The sequence below is a fragment of the Meleagris gallopavo genome, chromosome 1 (genome assembly GCF_905368555.1).
Source record: "Meleagris gallopavo chromosome 1, MGAL_WU_HG_1.1, whole genome shotgun sequence".
NCBI classification, from domain to species: Eukaryota; Metazoa; Chordata; class Aves; order Galliformes; family Phasianidae; genus Meleagris; species Meleagris gallopavo.
In genome coordinates, this window is record NC_139404.1 from 166,634,086 (window position 1) to 166,654,484 (window position 20,399).

General features: G+C 39.1%; 1 protein-coding gene across 8 annotated transcripts in view; it reads right to left on the minus strand.

The window, feature by feature from the left end:
• Positions 1–20,399, minus strand: part of LOC100548427 (RCC1 and BTB domain-containing protein 2) — a 32,264-nt gene that overhangs the window by 4,209 nt on the left and 7,656 nt on the right. For 7 of the 8 annotated variants that reach the window (XM_085215857.1, XM_085215859.1, XM_085215858.1 and 4 more), the window contains 11 exons: positions 19,368–19,431; positions 17,424–17,582; positions 16,824–16,974; positions 15,379–15,545; positions 14,542–14,700; positions 13,043–13,150; positions 11,073–11,215; positions 9,168–9,358; positions 6,631–6,757; positions 5,038–5,174; positions 4,323–4,453 (listed from right to left, as the gene is read on the minus strand). In XM_085215857.1, the coding sequence (XP_085071983.1) occupies positions 4,323–4,453; positions 5,038–5,174; positions 6,631–6,757; positions 9,168–9,358; positions 11,073–11,215; positions 13,043–13,150; positions 14,542–14,700; positions 15,379–15,545; positions 16,824–16,974; positions 17,424–17,582; positions 19,368–19,431 (1,537 nt within the window). The remainder of the gene's footprint in view (positions 1–4,322; positions 4,454–5,037; positions 5,175–6,630; positions 6,758–9,167; positions 9,359–11,072; positions 11,216–13,042; positions 13,151–14,541; positions 14,701–15,378; positions 15,546–16,823; positions 16,975–17,423; positions 17,583–19,367; positions 19,432–20,399) is intronic. The other variant, XM_085215864.1, reaches the window with a different exon arrangement.

Here is a 20,399-nt window from a genome sequence, read left to right on the forward strand (position 1 = left end):
GACAAAACATTTTGATCCTAACAGATGCATTCAGCAGCCAAGTCAGCCTTCAGTTGATTTTCTATGCTAATGGTAGATAAACACAGCACTACGATCTTTCACCTGCACAGTTCACACACAGTAACAAAAAAATCAACCAAACAAAACGAATGTTGCTTTCTAAACTATCAGGACTCTTTCACAGTCCTTCTCAGGACAGCCTTTTACTGAAGCACTGATGCGCTACAGACGGCTCTCAAACCAATTTTTACCATATTAATGTAGTGCAGTCCTGGCTTACTTCACAATTCCTTAGACAAAGGTTATCCCATTATTAAAGGAGTCTTTGTTGCACTCCTCAGAAGCAGTTCAATCCCTTTCTGAGCTGTGGACAAAGGGAGAAGAGCAGTGATGTACTCCTGAGGTTGGCACATCCTGTTCTAGGAGCGGGTGAACCAATTCATGGGATGATGACTGTGTTCAAATGTTGCCTGTATTTAAAAATTATTCTGTATGTGCAGAATGTACGATAGAAGGAAGAAGGGAATAGTATACATGCAGTCATTTAGCCAATCCCTTTTACTGTGCTTCTGCCATTGTAATCTCTATTACTTTGGGCTATTTTCACTACTTCAGGATACACTTACACATATCTTTAACTATTCCACCTGACACAGCTCAGTGAAAGCCACCTCTGTTTTTGAGATGGTCAAAAGTGGTGAAAAGCTTCTAAGAGGAAAATCTCCAGAGTAAATGTATAATGAAAACTTCCACTCTTCAGAGAACCAAACTGTTTTCCTCTTCCCCTGCCCAATTTTCCCTCTTACATCAGGCTTCCACCACCACAGCACACTGAAACCACAATTCCTCTTCTTTGGTCTCAGCTGTTCATGCCTTCTGTTACTGATTATTAGCCTAGATACCTTGGTTAAGTCTGATCTCATTACTCTACCAGCAGCTGGTATTCTTATTGTCTACTGATTAGATATTATTCCTGCTTGCTTTCTGAAACTCATTGTAAACTTCCAGCCTCCTTTTTGCAACTCTTACACACATACATTATTACATTGCTGTCATACAGCAATATTTCATCTCAGTTTTTGTTTCAGTTCCTTTTTTCCACTTGCTTCCAGTGCCTGGAACTGTCTACCAATGCATCTTATGTAAGCATCTGCTTTAAACACCACCTTGCATCTTACAATGGAGCAAAAGCAAAAGGAAATATGGATATAATGAAAAAAAAATACGTATCAGCTACATAGAATTATAGAATCAAAGAATCATAGAATCGCTCAGGTTGAAAAAGATCTTACAGATCATCAAGTCCAACCACAACCTGACCATACTACCCTAACTCTAACAACCCTCCACTAAATCATGACCCTGAGCACCAAATCCAGATGGTTTTTAGTCCAGGGATGGTGACTCAACCACCTCTCTGGGAAGCCTATTCCAGCACTTAACAACCCTTTCTGTAAAGAAGTGCTTCCTCATATCCAACCTAAACCTCCCCTCGTGCAACTTGGGGCTACTTCCCCTCATCCTGTCACCTGTCACCAGTGAGAACAGAACAGCCCCACTGTCACTGTAAGCACTTTTCAGGTATTGGAAAAGAGCAATAAGGTCTCCCCTCAGCTTCCTCTTCCCCAGACTAAACAGCCCCAGTTCCTTCAGTCTCTCCTCACAGGACACATTCTCCAAGCCCTTCGCCAGCCTTGTTGCCCTTCTTTGGATCTGCTCCAGCACCTCAGTGTCCTTTCTGTATTGCCCAAAACTGAACACAGTACTCGAGGTGAGGCCTCACCAGTGCTGAGTACAAGGGCAGGATTACTTCAGTCCTGCTCACTACACCATTCCTGATACAAGCCAGGATACCACCAGCCTTCTTGGCCACCTAGGCACACTGCTGGCTCATATTCAGCCAACTGTCCATCAGTACACCAAGGTCTTGCTGTCATCTGCAAACTTACCCCATCAAAGTTATCAATAAAGATGTTGATCAGGAGTGGCTTGAGAACCAAGCCCTGGCGGACACCACTTGTGACTGGCTGCCCACTGGATTTAACTCCATTGACCACAACTCTTTGGGCCAGCCTTCCAGTCTGCAGTACCCAGCAGAGCGTACGCCCATCCAAACTGTAGGCAGCCAGCTTTTCCGTGAGGATGCTGTGGAGGACAGTGTCAAAGGCTTTACAAATGTCCAGCTAGGCCACACCTAGCCTTACCTTCATCCACTAAGCAGGTCACCTTGCCATAGAACGAAATCAGGTTTATCAAACAGGATCCACCATTCGTAAACCCATGCTGACCGGGCCTGATCCCCCAGTTGACCTTCAACTGATCTATGATGGCTCCTGAGATTATCCATTCCATAACCTTCCTGGCACCGAGGTGAGACTGATAGGTCTGTAGCTACCAGGATCATCTTTCCAGCTCCTTCTGAAGACAGGCGTCACATTTGCCAGTCTCCAGTTATCTGGGACATCCCCAGTTAGCCAGGACTGCCAAAGAATGATGGAGAGAGCTTGGCAACCACATCTGCCAACTCCCTCAGCACACCAGGGTGCAATCCATCCGGCTCCATGGACTTGTGAGCACCCAGCTTTTGGAGCAGATCCAAAACCAGCTCATCATGGATTATGCAGGGCCTATTCTGTTTCCCATCCCTATCTACCAGAGCTAGGGGCTGTGTGCCCGGGGAACAACCAGTCTTACGATTAAAGACAGAGGCAAAGAAGGCATTAAGTACCTCAGCCTTACCCCGATCCTTGGTCACTATGTTCCCCTCTGTATCCAACAGGGGACAGAGATTCTCTCTAGCCTTCCTCTTACTGTTGATGTATTTATAGGAATATTTATTGTTGTCTTTCACCTTAGTGGCCAAGTTCAGTTCCAGCTGGGCTTTGGCCTTTCTAATTTTCTCCCTGCACACATTCCCTATGTACTTGTAATCCTCACAAGTAGCTTGCCCCTTCTTCCAAAAACCATAAATTTTCCTTTTAATCCTGAAGTCTCTGTTCAGCCAAAGCGGTGTCACTCCCCGTTGGCTCGTCTTCTGTGACATGGGGATCATCAGCTCCTGCACTTTTAAAATTACTTTCTTAAAGTATTCCCAGCCTTATTGGGCTCCCATGCCCTCCAGAACAACCTTCCAAGGGACTCTCTTAACTATGGTCCAAAAGAGACCAAAGTCTGCCCTCTGGGAGTCCAAAGTGGCAGTTCTACTGACTCTCCTCTGTGCTTCAACGAGGATCAAAAAATCCATCATTTCCCAATCACTTCACCCCAGCAGGTCTCCAACCTTTGCATCCCCCCAAGACCTTCTCTGCTAACAAACAGCAGGTCCAGGATTTCTATCTCATCTTTTAGCTGTTCTAACAGGTCAGCTTCTGTGTTTGGCTATCTTAATTTTATTCTTATGCAGCAAAAGAAATTTTGAACAGAAAGATCAGGACTCCTGAGCTAACTAGGCTGCTCTGTTATAACAAGTCTAAAACAAGAACGTGGATTTCTTGCATAACCAAACCCACCGCACCGTTATATCCACAGCACAGCATTAAGAAGCTGAGGAAAGGAAAACATCTTTCCAAGTATTTGTTTACAAATAAAGTGCTTGTGGTACTGCTGGTGAGGTGCTGGAACAGGCTGCTCAGAGAGGTTGTGGAAGCCCCGTCCCTGGAGGTGTTCAAGGCCAGGTTGAATGAGGCCCAGGGCAGCCTGGTCTAGTATTAGATATGGAGGTTGGTGGCCCTGCCTGTGGCAGGGGGTTGGAGCTTTTTGATCCTTGAGGTCCCTTCCAACCCACAGCCATTCTGTGATTCTGTGATTTTGAGTGCTAGTGAAACACTCCAAGGCCAAGGGCAGGCCAGAGGACAGGATATGGAGAAAGGATAACAACAATTAGGTAATTTGTTCAGCAACACGGTGAAAATGGATTTCTGATATAAGCATGAGGGCAAACAGGGAAGGACTTTCCAGGTAAATTTTCCCACTGCCTGTAAAAGGCAGCAGCAGACAAAACGAGGGGGTGGAGATCTTCAGGAAGCGAACAGGCAAAATCTGAGGGTGGAGAAGTAAATGGCAGTGAGACATGTGCATGCCATGCTGTGCTACATTACGAGACAGGAAGGAGATTAAGAATCCTGACTCACAGTTGCAAGTCAATGGGCAGGAAGATAACACTAGTAGCTGCAGCTTTTATGGCTTAAGTGAGGGAAAACAAATACCTGGGAAGCCAGAAGGGGCAATTGCAAGTAATCATGACTTATAAGTTAAATGCAGTTATGTTTATATTAAACACTTTCTCAGAAAAAATTGTTTGCCTGAAGCGAAGTTCTCCCTACCTGAGCTTCATATTTGACAGCAGCAGAAAGAAGAGCGATCGCATTCTCTTCACAAATGCCTTGTTTGATTGTTTGCTGGCAAAGCTTTTTCAATCTGTTTTCTCTATACAGTGTTGCCAAATCTAGCAGTCCTGCAAAAATTCATACACTTTACCCATCCTGGTGCAAAAAATATACACTTTTACTCAAACAAATCAATTGCCCCATTATTTTAGGCTGAATTGAATTAATCAGACTTTTTCGCTTCTTCCTCCACATAAAACATTCTTTTTTCAAGGTCCTTGGATGATACATCAGAAAGGGACACTTTACTAGAATGAAAGTCTTCTGTCACCTTGTTCACTGTACTACACCTCAGTCAGGGTATTGATTAGGGACTCACATTAATGTGTGGAGCAACTCCTTTTTCGTTCATGGTAAAAATGCTGCAGTTACTCAGACAGGAAAGTATTATGGTGGCATTAGTGCCTTTGTAAGGAAAAAGCAGTTCCTCAGATGAGAAGCAATTGAGTTCTTTCTGGATGTAAAATTTTGATCTTACTGTATCCCTATTACTCATTCTCCAGCGTCCCTTCCTCCTGACAGCTGCCAAACTGAAGATTTAAGTGCTAACAGAAAACAAATTAGCAGCCCTACTTTCCTCATTCCGTCGGACTGCACAAATTCAACTTTTCAGAAACAGAAACCCAGAGTTGTTTCCATTTATGGCAAATACCTATGGCATCTTCAGGAGGGAGCCTAATACTGTCTGTATACAGGTACTCCAGGAAGGCTCGATAAACAGGATAAGAAAATTCACTCATTTCTATAATTTCATCATCGTTATTCAGTATGGAACGAAAATGTTCACACCTACAAAAGAAGAAGAACAACAGTTACAGTAAGAGTTAAGCTTGAAAGATGAGCTGCAGTAAGATGTTGATGAAATAATCAGTCACAACAGACCAAATACACAACCATAAACACTAACTGTATGATTTCTTGGTATAAAAACATTAATTTCTTCAGAGCTTTTTATGTAATTCAGAATTGTATTTTCCTTCTGCTGTTAGTACTTTCTATTCTAAAATTCTTAAGCAGTAATAAGCATGCTTTCATCCCACTGTGGAACTGACCTTTGGGATGGGCAGCTGTTCACAGTGGTACCACATAACAGTAAAAAGTCAGAGAGAAAGGTAAATAAATCAAACCCAACTGCTCCTCATCCTTCAGTTCACAAAGTATCCTGGTGTGACTCAGCCCAGGAGTGCCTCTGGCAAAGAGGAAATAAGGCATTCCAAACAGAGATGGTAGGCAATAAGCAATGTGGGTGCAACGTGATGAAATCAGTACAGAAGAAAATAGTAATGTCAGTAATTGGAAGACTAAGAGGGGTGCAGAAAATAAAATAAAAAAAACACACACACACACACACACACATATATATATATAAAGAATTAACACAGACATTTAATTAATGCAGTAATATACATGAAATCACAAACATGAATCAGGATCAGAGACAGGAGAACACAGGACGAGATAATAAAGCATTTTGTGAAAGAAAATTGCAAAAAAGAGAAAAATAATTGTAATAAAGATGGAAAAAAAACAGCTGGCAAGAGAGATCTAAAGCAGTGTATCTAGAATATTTTAGTGCCAGCAACTAAAAACTAATTTCTGCATGTTATTAACAACGTGATTACTCTGTAGATCTGCATACCAAATCTCACTTTAAAGTGGTGTTAACTTGCAGAAAGCACTAAAAACAAAAAGGGAAGCCAGCTTAAAATTCAAATGCACTGATAAGAAGATACAAAACAAGTAGGATAAGGAATGTGACAGATAAGGAAGAAAAAAGATAATCTGAAGAGCATCTGTGGAAGATGCTGACACCATTGAAGGGTCCTGAGGAAGGCAAGAAAGGCAAGAATAAACACAAAAGTCTCAGAGCATCCAAATGGAGGAAGCTAAGCAAAGACAGGAGGAGAAACTGATTAACATCTAAGAAGGCAACAGAAAGAAGTGAGCCTTTTTTTCATCTGCAAAAGGTAACTAGTTATCAGAGTCAAGGCTGCTTAGGTAGTACAAAGGAGGGCAGATGTCAGATGGAGAAAAGTGTTGAAGAGGCTGGCAGTAAGCAGTATGTTTGGAATGAACAAGCAAGGAAGTGAAGAAAATTGGGTAACAGTGAAGAAGAGCTGGTGAAACTGAAGCCTGAGGGAAAAGAGAGCTTGTGCAAAGTAAAAATTTTAAGCAGTAGTGACTCAGCAAAATGGACTTTACTATGCAGTTGACTGTATATTCATCTATACAGTTTGTGCCTCACCTAATTTTGAGAAGAACTTTATGAACATGGATGTATTTTCCATCCACTAGGAACTTCAGGTCTGCAGTTTCAGGGTTGTCAAATTCCTTCTTCAGTGACTGGGCTACTGTTAGATGGTCATCGGGCTCTAGGATAAAAAGGGTAATCGATAGTGAGTGGTAACACTCATGATGATGCTTTGTCAGCTACTAGCATTCTTCATAAATATAATTTATCCTTAATAATAGCAAAAACCAACCAAACATAAAAACACATCCATTATGAACCTCCAGGAAAGCAAATAAAGGGAAGATTCCTGCTCCAAACAAGAAGGCCTCAGAAACAAAAAATAAGTCCCTCTCCTCTACCTCATCTCTACAAGACCAGAATAAAATTAATTACTAGTCTCAGAATCATCTGATAGGTAATGCTGCCAGTTGTCAGTGGATAAATCATTCTAAATATAAGGTGTTGCTTATTATTAGATACACAAAAAGTCAATAAAACTCAGAGTATGATTTTTTAAAATATTCCAACGAGGAGACATTATCTCAAAGCAGAAATAAGTCACTACATATAAAACTGACCAGTGCAATACAGTTAAGAGTAAATATCAACAGCTACCACTCTACTGAGAAAGTGCTCTCCCTCAAGTTTTGGTCTTAGCAGCATTCTTTGGGTCAATATATTTCTGTGTGCCACATATGTACTTACATCCCACTGTGACACTGCAACACTTGCACTGTGCAGTCAACAGCTTTGAAAAGCCACCTATTGTCCACCTAGACATCTCCTGAACTGGCTCCAGTTCTGATCCTGAACTGATTCTTTGTTTTTAGGTAGCCTTAAATAACTATTTTCTTTAATAACATTAACAAATTAAAAACCTCAAACATCATTCTTAGTCTAGAGAACATTTCCTTCTTAGGATCAGAACACATATTATTGATTTATACAGATTTTGTGGATTGGCAATGCTAGGTCTACCGGGCTTTAAATAAAAACAGCATTCATTTGAGAAAAGGGAAACACCCTCCATCACAAGCATTAGAAAAAACTACACACACACTTTGACACTACCACACAAATGAAATTGCTCAGGAATATGTTCAAGAAAATGTATCAATAACTAGTTATTAGCATAATAATGACATAAGTACTTTGGACTACAGATGAAAGGATGAGGGAAAAAAACAATGAAATAATAATAAAAAATTCCTTTTAAAATAACAATACTGTAAAACCACTTTGTTAGTCTTATTTTGTACAAGGTGGGTTCAGACCTCTGCTATCTCAGCAAGTGCAATGATTTTAAAGACCAATACAAAGTTGAAGCTCTACTGTAATAGTTCAAAAGATTCTGCAGGATTTAGTTATGAATCTTCAAAGTCAAATAACAACTGAGATGTCCATCCATGTGCAACTCCACATGACTTCTGCAGTCCAAGGTAAGATAAATAACATAGGGTGAAGTTATGAAATTCTTAGAGAAAATAGGTGCTTTGGTTTGTAGCTGACTTTCTGGGATGAGTGAAACATGGAAGAGGCAGTTTTTGCTTCTTATCCTCACTACTCTGCACTAAACTGAAGAGAAATGTGGAAATGTGGAAGGAAAACTAAGAAGAAAACTGCGCTGAGGATAAACTGGAACATGAGACAAAAGAACATTCATTCCCAGGACTTAGAGAGGGCCTCTAAGAACATGGGAAGAGATCCTTTATCAGAGAGTGTTGTGAAAAGACAAAGGGTAATGGTTTTAAACTGAAAGAGCATGTATATTATTAGACATCCAGAAGAAATTCTTCAGAGGGCAGTGAGGCCCTAGCACAGCTGCCCAGAGAAGCTGTGGGTTCCTCATCCCTGGAGGCACTCAAGGCCATGTAGGATGGGGCCCTGGGCAGCCTGAGCTGCTGGCTGGCACTGCCCATGGCAGGGGGAAGGAACCGGATGGGCTTTAAGATTCCTTCCAACATAAACCATTCCGCGGTTCTATGGTCTTAATAATAATCAGGTATCTGAGATCCAGTAACTTGCCTTTTTAGAAGGTCAAGTAATGATCACTTGTTAGGAGACACTAAGTGTCTGTGGCCAACTCTGAACGTGGGAACTTGGCTCTGTCATTCTTTGCAATCTACTTAAAAGACATACGCAGGCATTAAAGAAAGGTTCACTGTTCCTAATGCCTCTGCATGTCTTCCTAAATTCAAAAGCATCTTCCCCATGGCCATTGTAAAGTAACATTCAGTAGTTGCACAAAAGCTGAAGTATGAACTTGCTATTCAGACCATCATTCCAACCAAAAATGCACCTAAAATACATGAAGAACCAAGGCATTCCCCACAGAAGCAAACTGCACCAAGAAAACAGACAGTCATTTTGCAGTGCCATTAGGGTTTACCAATTTTTATAACTCCATACATTTATAAATTCACAATTTAGAATTCCTAGAATGATTTTTTGCAGTAAAACAAGTTTAAGCTTCAAACGCAGGCACATCTGTGTTATGCACTTGATTTTATTAACTTTATTAACGTTAAACCAAAAATATTTCGGCTCACCTACTGAGAGAAGACGCCACATAACAGCAGGGGTAGCAAAGCAAGCAAACACATCGTCAGTGCAGGCAAAGTGAGTGAGGTGGGGAAGGACCACAGACTGGCCGCGGCACTGGCCCCACATGTACACCTGGCCGCTCTGCGTCTTGGCAGCCGAAGTGTGAGCAGAGTGGCAGGCTGCAATCTCTATAACTCTAAATTTACAAGCAGAAAAAGAACAAAAGCAAGTCACTGTCACAAGAACAAAACGCAGTGAAAAAGCTCGTACTTCTTGCATTTCCCTGGTGCAAAACACATCGACAAGCATTCATGCACTTCGGATGGCAAGAACGTTTTCCTAATTAAAACAGTCATCAGTGTTTCTTTAAACAGCGTGCACTCAGAATGTTTCTTGGTGAAAAAGCATTTGGGCAGTCAGGCAAGTAGGACAAGACAAGCAGTGCTGCAGCAGAGCACCAGGCTGCAGCACACGCTCTGCTGACCCCTTGGCTCCCTCAGACAAAGCCACAGTGAGTTCCAAGTCTCTGCTCGCCTTCGGTGGTCCTGCACAGCGAGGTGAGCTGTTGCATTAAGCTGTGGTGAAGAAGTATTTGAGAAATGGCAATAAACCAACAACCTAAACAGCTTTCTTTTAATTAAAAGACCGAAGTGTCGTTCCTCATACGATTCTTAGTGCTTACATTTAACAGACTTTCATTTTGAAAATGAAAAAAATAAAACCAAACAGAGCACTGAAAGCTGCTTCTAAATGCATTCTAGTTACGGCAGGCTATCTCAGTAATCCTACAGTTGATTTAGGATTTCATAAATGCTGCTGTGTACAGCATTGCACAATCCTCTGTTTTGCAGTCTGAACTATCACTTGTTTGCTTGTTTTTCCAGCTGCCTGGGGAAAGTAGCTGGGAAACAACTTGTTTAAGGCTGCATGTACAAATCCTGCAGGCTTTAGCGAGCTAATATCCTCGCTCACACCAGGAATATATATTCTGGCAAATAGAAGGGGAAGGCAATACACAGTATTAAAATCCATACTAAAATATGGTAACTGCAGCCAAAGTGTCTGGAAAAAAAAAAAAAAAATCAGTTTAATTTTAAACAAAAGCACAAACACGAAAAAACAGCAATGTTCAAAATCAGGCCGTGTCTCAGTGGCACAGAGGAGCTCCCTCTCTTGTCACTGCACTAACAGTCACAGACGTCTTTAAAGGGTCATCACACTTTTCTTACTATCCTATTACAATAGGAGGCCAAAATCAACACCTCAGCAGCACAGAACAGACTGAAACATCAGCCCATACAAATACATGGCTTTGAGTCAGCAATAAAAGAATTACCCCGCTACCCATCAACGACTATTTCATTTGTAAAAATCAAAGCTTAATTTTCAAGCAGTGACAGCAAGAAGAAACACTTCCCTTTCTCACTCCCCTGCGTTATGAGCTGGCTGTAATAGCAAATATAACACAAATTGCAGATGTCCACTCCTTGTGTGTATTCTTTGTCAAACGTAGCACATTAAAATACAATTTCTGTTCAGAGGCAATAAAGCTTTTATTCTTGACTTCAAACAATGAAACCACCGAAGAGAAACTGCAATTAAGACCTATGAAGTACAGAGTGAGCTGAAGCAGAAAATAGCACATTAAAGCCCAGAACATTCAGTTTCTCAGGGGTGGTTATAGGATGGATTCAAGCACTTCCAGTGAAAGTCAAACTTTGATGCACTGATTTTGTGTGTCAGAAAGACAGACTTTCAATCCGTTCACATTTAGCAACAGAACTGTGAATGATAGGTAAAAAACGAGAGGCTATTTCTTGCAAAAAATAAATTAAAAATGCCATAGTTTTGTGTTGCTCTTTTGAAAGTGTGCCAACTAATGTCTGACTGGTTGAATATAATAATATTACCTGTCCTTATCCACAGTAACCGTAGTAGGGTAAGACTGGTTGCTTTTATTCCCAGTACCTAACTGGCCATATGAATTGGCTCCCCAGGCATAAATCTGACCTTCATCTGTTAGCACTAACGTATGTGCACAGCCACAGGCAACCTATAAGGAATAATAAACAGAAAAATCTTTTTTATGTAATAGGAATTTAATACAGACAGATGTATGTTATGTTATACATTAATGTCACTGACTCTAGGCCATTATAAAGCCGGTCGATAAAAATGACAAATAGAGGTAAGATGATTAAAATGGAAAGCAAAGGAGAAAAGTGACTGAGGAAAAATAAATCATACAATCTCACGAGTACAAAAAAGAACAGCCAGGAACTGAGAAAGAAGAAAAGCTACAGGGCAAACAGACAGTATGCTGAAAAAAGACAGGCCAACTCTTGCCCTGACCCTGCCCTATGGGCAATTGCTCCAACCTGAACAGCTTACCACTGTAAAAATATGTGAGGTCTCTCTGACTGCTGACTACACACAAAAGCAGCTCCCTGTGCCAGCTCTGGTGCTAATTGGACCCTGTGTGGAGATAATTTACATCACTGGAAGGAAACTCTCTGCATGTGGGCCTGAGGACCACCAGTGCTCACATAAAATAAACAGCCATCCAGGAAGGAGAGAGAAGGGATGAAATACCATCTAAAACCAATCTGGTTGTTCAGAACTGGCTCATGAATAATAATACAGTCTGCAAAGCAGATATACTGTAAGAACACGCAGTCCACTGACATCCATGAATAGTGAGATATGATCTAAATGATATAAATGCTAAAGCTATTTGCTGATTGGAAACCCACAGTTTAGTACTGATGGGTACCAAACACACGAAGTGGATGAAAACAGGAATTATGGCAAACATACTGGACCACTCCTACTCTCAAAGCAGTAGAATACATACAGGAGAAAATGTTATTCACTTCATTATATTATTCTCCAGTAGCAAATGTTACCAGCAAAGCTACAGACTATATCCCAGGACATGAATGCAGAAGTAGGTTCATTTCAATAGATAAAAAAAAAAAAAGCAGTTTCATAATTTATTTGATTAAATGTGATTATTAGGGTGAAAAACTCACTAAAGTCTTGTAAATTCTCACTGGATTACAAAAAAAGACCAGTCTAGCAGAACGTGTTGTTTTCCTGACAAGAGTCCTCTATTTTGGATAAATCATTTTAAAACTTTCAGTATCCATTCTGCGCTTTAAATATTTCTAACTGGTAAAATGAATTGCTGGTCACACACACTGATGGCAGCTCAGTCCTTTGGTACAGTGTAAGAGCCACCCAAGTTCAAGACCTACTATGGAAACATACCAACTGTTGACCAAAAGCACCCACAGATTTGTTCTGAGTTCAAACACCCACTAGTCACTGTGGTGCAATTCTAAAAGTGGCATTAAGTCTAACAGAAGGACAAAAAGTTAAACTGTGGCCATTTTCCTAGGGGGAAAAAAAAAAAAAAAGATGGGTTCTAATGAAGAATGGGATAGCAGAAGAAGAGTTATTAAAATAAAGAGTTATTAAAAATTGGATTTTTTGAAGAAAAAAAGGAATGACCAAACGTTCCTAATTGCCCACTCCTCTTTGAGTAAAATCCTTACCTCACTGAAATTAATGGCAAAATTCCAGCTGAACTCTACAGGGCCACAGTTTGTCAGAGGTCCATTCTAAGATATATGCTTTTATCCTGATAAATGGTATTTTAAACAAAGAGATAAAGAACTTCCCTCACATAAAAATTACGCTCTAGTACCAGATCTGGAGGTTGGTGGTCCCCCCTGTGGCAGGGAGGCTGGAACTTGATGATCCTTGGGGTCTCTTCCAACTCAAGCCATTGTATGATTCTATGGTGATTCTATGAATATTCCTTAGCTTATTTTACTGTTCCTAAAGGAGAACTTTGAGAAGGGCAGTGCACACATACCCGCTGCACACGAATGCCTTGCAAGGCTGCTATTCGGCACGGTGTTGGCTGATTGCCGCTGCTGCCCAGCCCCAGCTGGCCGTTCCCATTGTAACCCCAGACATAGACCTACAAAACAAAGACAGGGATTTTAGCTGTTTGTCATTCCTTTGAAAACAAGGTAACTACTTCATCCATCCAACAATAATTTCCTTCAATATTTCAGTTTCCCACACCTGGGAACTTAGGATCTGCACTTCATACGTAGATACTTCTAAGTATATGCTCACCAAAAGTCTAATCCTTCCTCTTCACCCTGTTCTTTAGAAGTTATAGCAGTGAAAAACAAGTGATTCACAGGGCTTTTCCCCAGCACAGAGCAAATTCAGCAGGAATACTTCCCTTTTTCAAAGAGTTAGTTTCTCATTCAAAAATCCTCTAACACAAGAGAAAACATATTAATCTGGAAGCTATACACAACAGTTTGAATAGACCGCTCACAGTTTTATGCTGTGAAAGGAAAATGCTGAAGGCTGAGCATTTCAGTGACGTGTATTCCACTGCCCTAATGCAAACAGTCAATAGCTTCCTAGGTCTAAACTGAAATGCTTGGAGTGATGAGTCTGGAGAGCATTTAGGCTGCCCAAAATCTTCAGCTCAAGTGAACTAAAGCAATAGGAAAACTATACCCCTTTCATATCCTCACAGAGAAGGAGATAAAAAGTGTGAGAAGGGTTTGATGTGTGTACTGCAGTGGAACCAACATATGTTATCAAATTCATTTTCTGTTGGTTTGGATTTTTGTCTTCATAATAGATGTGTCTATACAAAGATTGAATATTAAGATAGCATTCACTGATTATTCTCACATTCTTGATTGATAAGATTCTAGCATAGACCAGATAATTAATTTTGCTGTAACTGCTAAAGAGAGCAGTGACATAACAGTCAGCACCTTCACTTCTGCAAGAACATAGCACCAACTGGAAAAATCAATAAATCAGTAATAAAAAGTTATCTTTTTATGTATGAGAAAATGAAGCTAACATGAAATATTAAATTCATATATAGCACTTATGATTTAATCCCCAAATTTATAAAAATCTCCTGACCTTTAAAACGCTGGCTTTTTGTTTCTTTGAGAACTGTATTTTCAAGTCAATTTTAAATTTGATCCCTGAATTCCTTCAGGTCAAAGCCAACTTCAGTAGCTGATACTAAGTAATAGCTGATCAATTTTGAGTAATCTCATAAGGCAAAATTTCTCTGTGTAACTTCTTTCTGAAGAAGATGGTAAAAGCATTATGGGTAGGAAGACATGCTTAAGCACACTGTGAGGATATGCAAGCCAATTCACGACAAAGATTTTTACAAACAGTGTAAGCAGGCAAGTCAGATGGACTCAGGAAATAAATACTTCCTTTCTCCTTGGCAGCAAATTACAGAGAGATTTTAAATGACCTCAGTGCTGTGATACATACAATAAAGTTTAGTCTGAAAATTCACTTAACATTTCTTACCTCTCCATTTTCCACCACAGCCATAGAGCACATCTGTCCACAGGCTATGTTAACTACTACTTTATTTTGTAGGCAGCTGGTAACTCTTCGAGGAATTGGTTGATTAGCAGTTGAACCAGATCCAACCTGGCCTGAGTTATTATAACCCCACGTGTACACCTGTTGTAAGTGAATTCTCATAAATGAAAGGTATATAACAGACATCTCTAAGTATGTATTCAAGAGAGAAATATTTGTTAAATGTATAAGAGACACATTTAGGTTGTATTCCTGTGCTCTTCTACAGATCTGGGAAGCTACACAGGTTTGTAATTTAAGTGTTTCCAGCAAAAATATGCAACTTACAGTATTTTTTATATCCCATTCTTTAATGTTTCTCCTACCAAAGCTAAGAGGCAGCACAAGAACTGCACTCATACTGGGAGATTTCACTGTTAGTTTACCAGAACCCAAAACACAATGGCTAACTGGATTCAAATAACATCTTGAAGTAAATGACAGGAACACTTTTTCCTCCAGAGGGTAGAACTACATACATGTCATGATTTAAACTGACATCAGCTTTAGTGATATTAAGTATCTACAGTAGGGTATAGCACAGAAGAAATGGTAATTTCTTTTTATAAACAGAAGTGACACAAAAATCAATGTCCTGCATACACTTCGAAGTAGATAAACTCAAAGATTTTCCATTTTTCTTTAACATTTTTGTTGCAACATTACTCTGTGGACAGAAAGAAGGAAGGCTAACACACTAGGTGCAGCGTGTTTTCCTGTTTCTCCCATACCCAAATTTCATTAGGAGAAAAAAAAGATTTACTCTCTAGCTTTTCTCACCTCCCCATCAGATGTTAACACCATAGAGTGATGAGAGCCACAAGCAACTTCAATGACTTTCTTGTTCACCAAGTTGGTAGAGACTTGACAGGGAACCAAACCATGATTTGTTGTACCATTGCCCAACTGACTGTAAGCATTATGACCCCATGTGTACACTTCTCCTTCTGTAACAAAAACATAAGAAGCTACTAGAAAATCTGTTTTACCAATGACTACACAACATGAAATTACAAACAGATAAGGGAAATTCAGCAACATACTGCACGTAGTTAAATATATATATGTCCTTTTTGGCTCTTAATCCCAGAGGTATACTACTACAGTCTTCTCACAGCATTTAACACAAATCCACAGTGATAGTATCCAGAATATCCACATAGTCTTCATAAAAGAAATCAGAAAGCCAAAAGAAAGGAAATAGAGCAAAACAGAAGAGCAAAAGATGAAATGACAGTCTGTTTCAGTTCATGTTTGTTACTGAGAATGAATCAACATTTCTGTATTAGCCCTGGCCCTGTGTTTCCCATTTTTAAAAGTTCAAATAATACAATTTTCATCCTATTGCAATAGGAGTAAAGATGCTTGTAAGAAAAACAATTATGTAATGCTGCTGCTTATTACATAAACATATTATTTGTGTCCTGTATTTTGAGGAACATGGTAGTAAAATTAAGAATGCAAGAAATGTGGATGCCCCATCCCTGGAGGCATTCAAGGCCAGGCTGGATGTGGCTCTGGGCAGCCTGGTCTGGTGGTTGGCGACCCTGCACATAGCAGGGGGGTTGAAACTCGATGATCATTGTGGTCCTTTTCAACTCAGGCCATTCTATGATTCTATGTCTGACTGGGTTAGACCAATAGTCTGCTGCAGAACTGTGTGTCTGCCTAGTAATTAAAAAAAAAAGTGATGCTTAGAGGTAACACGAACCTGAGCCTGGTCACTTTTTGCAGCTCGTTCCCTGTGTATTTCCTCAGCACTTACAACTTCTGGATTAAAGATATTATAATTCTTCTGATTCACTGGTCTTATTACTCATGAAGCTATTGTATTTACTTTTCTTATCTGTTTTAAATCAGTTGTTCTCTAATTACAGTAGCCCAGATACAGTGAATAGTAGTTCTACATTCATCTTGTCTATCATCATCATTTTCTAAACATCAATTATGCTGTTATTCGAGGAGAGTTAGAACTCCTTCAGACCTCTAGATTCTTTATTTGATATTTTCACCAAGGCTTCCCTCAAAACTACCAAAGCAAAATGTGCTATACTAAACCAGTATTTCCCTACAGTAAAAGGTTTTATCTACTGACTTTACCCTGACAAAAGCAAATAACACGAGACTATGAATTTCAGAAGATACATGAAACAGGTTCACATAGAAATTGTGGACAAACTGAAGTGAACCGTTCTGAAAAAAGCAGCATATGCATCATACTTTACCTTCTGTAGCAAGAACAACATGAGGGCCACTTCCATAACTCAGACAGGCTATCTTTTTGCCACATAGAGAATCTAATCTCTTTGGCTCAATTGTGCTTTGGACGTCTCCGGTTCCCAAACACCCACTGCAGTTCATGCCAAGCACAAAAACCTGTTACAAAAGAATCACACAATCATAACCTAGGGGAGAACAGACCACCAGAGGCCAATTAGTCCATGTGGTCCCTTGCTCAACAAAGGTCTACAAATATCAGTTTACTCAAGGCCACGTCCTTTTGAGTCTTGGCCACCACCAGAGTCATTAAGCTCTCCAAGATGTAACCACTGACATGGTAATAAAAATATTCTAATATTCCATTGGAATTTCCCATGTTCCAATTTGTGTTCATGCATCTCCAAGAAATCTTTACCTTCATCTCCTCTTTATTCCCTGAAAGTGGTAAGAGGTCAGTTTTAATTGCAAATGTCTTAGCTTTAATGAAAAGGTTCAGGTATTCAATATGCAACTTTTTCTCAATATGCAACAGTACCAGCTTTCACAAGATCTTGACACATAAATTAGAAAATACATCACGTTTTCACACACTCTTGGACAATTACCTCATCATTTTCAGTTACATACAGCACCTCATTACCAGCACTTCCAAATACACAGGCTTGACGAATTAACTTGAGCTCTTCTTGTGAACAAAGGGAAAAAATTGGCCATTTCCCAACATCCAGCATCTTCAGGGCTGACAATAATGTTGCCTCCAAGACCTGATGTTACAGACAAATCATATCAAATAACTACATAGAAATACTGCATAATAAAAAGGATAAATTCAAACAAAGACCGCTACCTTCTCAACCACATTCTCAACCACAGAACAGTATTTTAATTCTAGAACAATACACACAGCAAAACCACTATAATAAACAAATAAACTGTATCATGATCTAGAAAGAAAGAATGTATGTGCATGAAGACAACTACAATGTAAGAAGTTAAATGCTGTGGTCACATTTTTGTTATATTCATAGAGTGTGACTTCTAGATTAGAGGATTCAAAATACAGGATTCTAATACTAAGATGTAAAGTATACATCCAAAATCTGAAAACAGTGTGCTGAAATTATTGTTGAAAAAAACAAAAACAAAAACATGAAAAATCTGCCCAAGAATGTACTCATCTTTGAAAAAGACCCACATTTATTTTCATGCATTAAAAATGGAAAGTTGAGAAAACTCAAGAAATCTTTTCCTTTATCCTTTACTTCTGGATCTGTCTGTGTTTCAAAAGATACTTTCTAAGAATACTTGTGTCTGTAGGTAGATATATAATATGAAAAAAAGAAAAAAGATAATAGAACATTCTCCACTTTATTCAAGGAGAAACAACAACTTTCTAGCAAAGAAAAATAATTCTCTCCAGACACTGAAACTAGTTAATGTCTGAATTTCACTCAACATTTCTACTGCTTTAACACAGCATGAGTCAGAAAAATATTGCAGTATCAACTTTTAATAGCAAATTTTGCATGGGGCACTCATCATTACTATAATTAAAGAAGTTCTGGATGTGAAAGAAAAGTAGCATGTAGCTACTTCAGAGCTAACTGGTAGCTCTGAAGATGAGTAAGAATCGATTTTTCCTATCACTGCATTACACAGTTCACCATGTAACAGTAAGGACTGCATCACTTGCTTACCTCTAGGAAGTATCAGACTTTCAAAACATTCTGTCACAGAAAATACACATCTTTATATAGATTTATATATATAAAATCTGTGACTGAAACAAAGCTGTGAATAAATTCTAGTTCAGAGTCACCTATATTAGTTGTAAGGATATCACTTTTTTGACTAACGTCACTTATGAAAAAATGTATGCAGAAGCATAGACAGAAATATTTCAAACCAAAGAAATAAATCTTTACATTAACTGTGAATGTAAACCTTTCAACAAATACACTTCTAAGGAAGGAGAAGGAGGATTGGTCATGTTCCATAAGGAAAAGCTGTGGTTTTGATTACACAGTCCATTTTCCCACGTCCTCGCAGCAAATAATTAAATTTAATTTAATAACCAGTCTAAAAGCTGGTTATGCAGTTTTGTCATACAGATCACCTTATCAACACATCATCATGAAGCTCAGAATCTAAATGATGTGTTTCACTACGTTCTACAGGCAGAGTGTACAGAGAAAGAGACAACAATTTGAAGTTTTCTCACCACATTATGCTCTAAAAATTAATTATTACAAGTTTGTGTTATTGAAACACTAAGCTGAAGAACGCAACTTTGAAACTTAATACTAAATTAAACCAATCTTGTAAGCCAAAGAAGAGATTCAAACTGATGAAAATGAATGTATTGACCTTTTAATATTTTGTGGATCACATAAGTAACATTTCTTCTGCAAGTATCATTTTTCTACCTACAGTTTTGGTTTTCTGTTTATCTTGAAAGCTACTGGCATGAACTAAGCTAATAATAAAACCATGCTTCTTTCTTTCGAGTTGAGATGCACAGAATTCTCAACACAAAGTCACACTCTGACCTTGACACTGACTCCTTGAGAAGGAGGAGGTTCATCTTCCATATGGATTTGTGCTGGCGTCCCTCTGCAGAGAGAGAATTGTAGTTAAAATCACCATATCATTTTGCTGCAATAGAACTACACACATTTCTTATTAAGACCAAACTATTTGTGTGTTTCTTTGAGAAAACAAAAATCATGAAGCTCAGACAATTTTGTTTTTACTTTCAACTCTATGATGATCAGTGACTCAATTTTCTGTGTTCTTACCAAAATATTAATACTTGGAGAAAACTTTTTTAAACAAATAGCATAATTGAAAAAGTTTTAATAAACATAATACTCCAACATGTTTTTACTGTAGTAAAAATGAATTTAAAACCTTGCTGATGTCATTTTCCACGACATTTTTTTCAGCAAAGAAAAAGCACATGGATACAATTTCCCATTTCTGGCATAACCCTTTAAATATTTTTATTCCATCTTCATTCTGAGCAGTTAATGGAAAAAAAAAAAAAAACACAAAAAAACATTTGGACATTTTCAGATTTACTGAGAATTGTTAGAATATTCGTTCTGTTTCTGAAGCAACTGCCAGCTCTGTAAGTGACCTGTATGGCTTCTATGATGTGCATCACCACAGGGAACAAATTTTCAGATCAGCTGTCTCCTTCCTGATGGCTAACACTACTACTCTCCATTTCCCAACACAAAGCTGTGCAAATCCATTTTCAGTAACAATGCACAAAAGAGCACGCAGCTCTTAAGCCATGCAAGCTTCTTTTACTTGACAAATGAGAAAGCAGTACACATCATTTTCACGGAGATCCACTGATTCAGCCAATTCTAAAAATGTTTTACCTCCCACAGAAAACCAAACATCTGTAAAATTCTGACAGCAGGCAGAATGACATCCAAGGGACAAGCAGCCATCATTTTACTCAGCTACTCTTCATAGGACTACCACACTTCAGAGAGATTTTATAAAACTTCTAATTTTCTAATTTAAGTGGAAGCACAGCTCTGTATTTCTGCATTTCATCTGCAAACCAT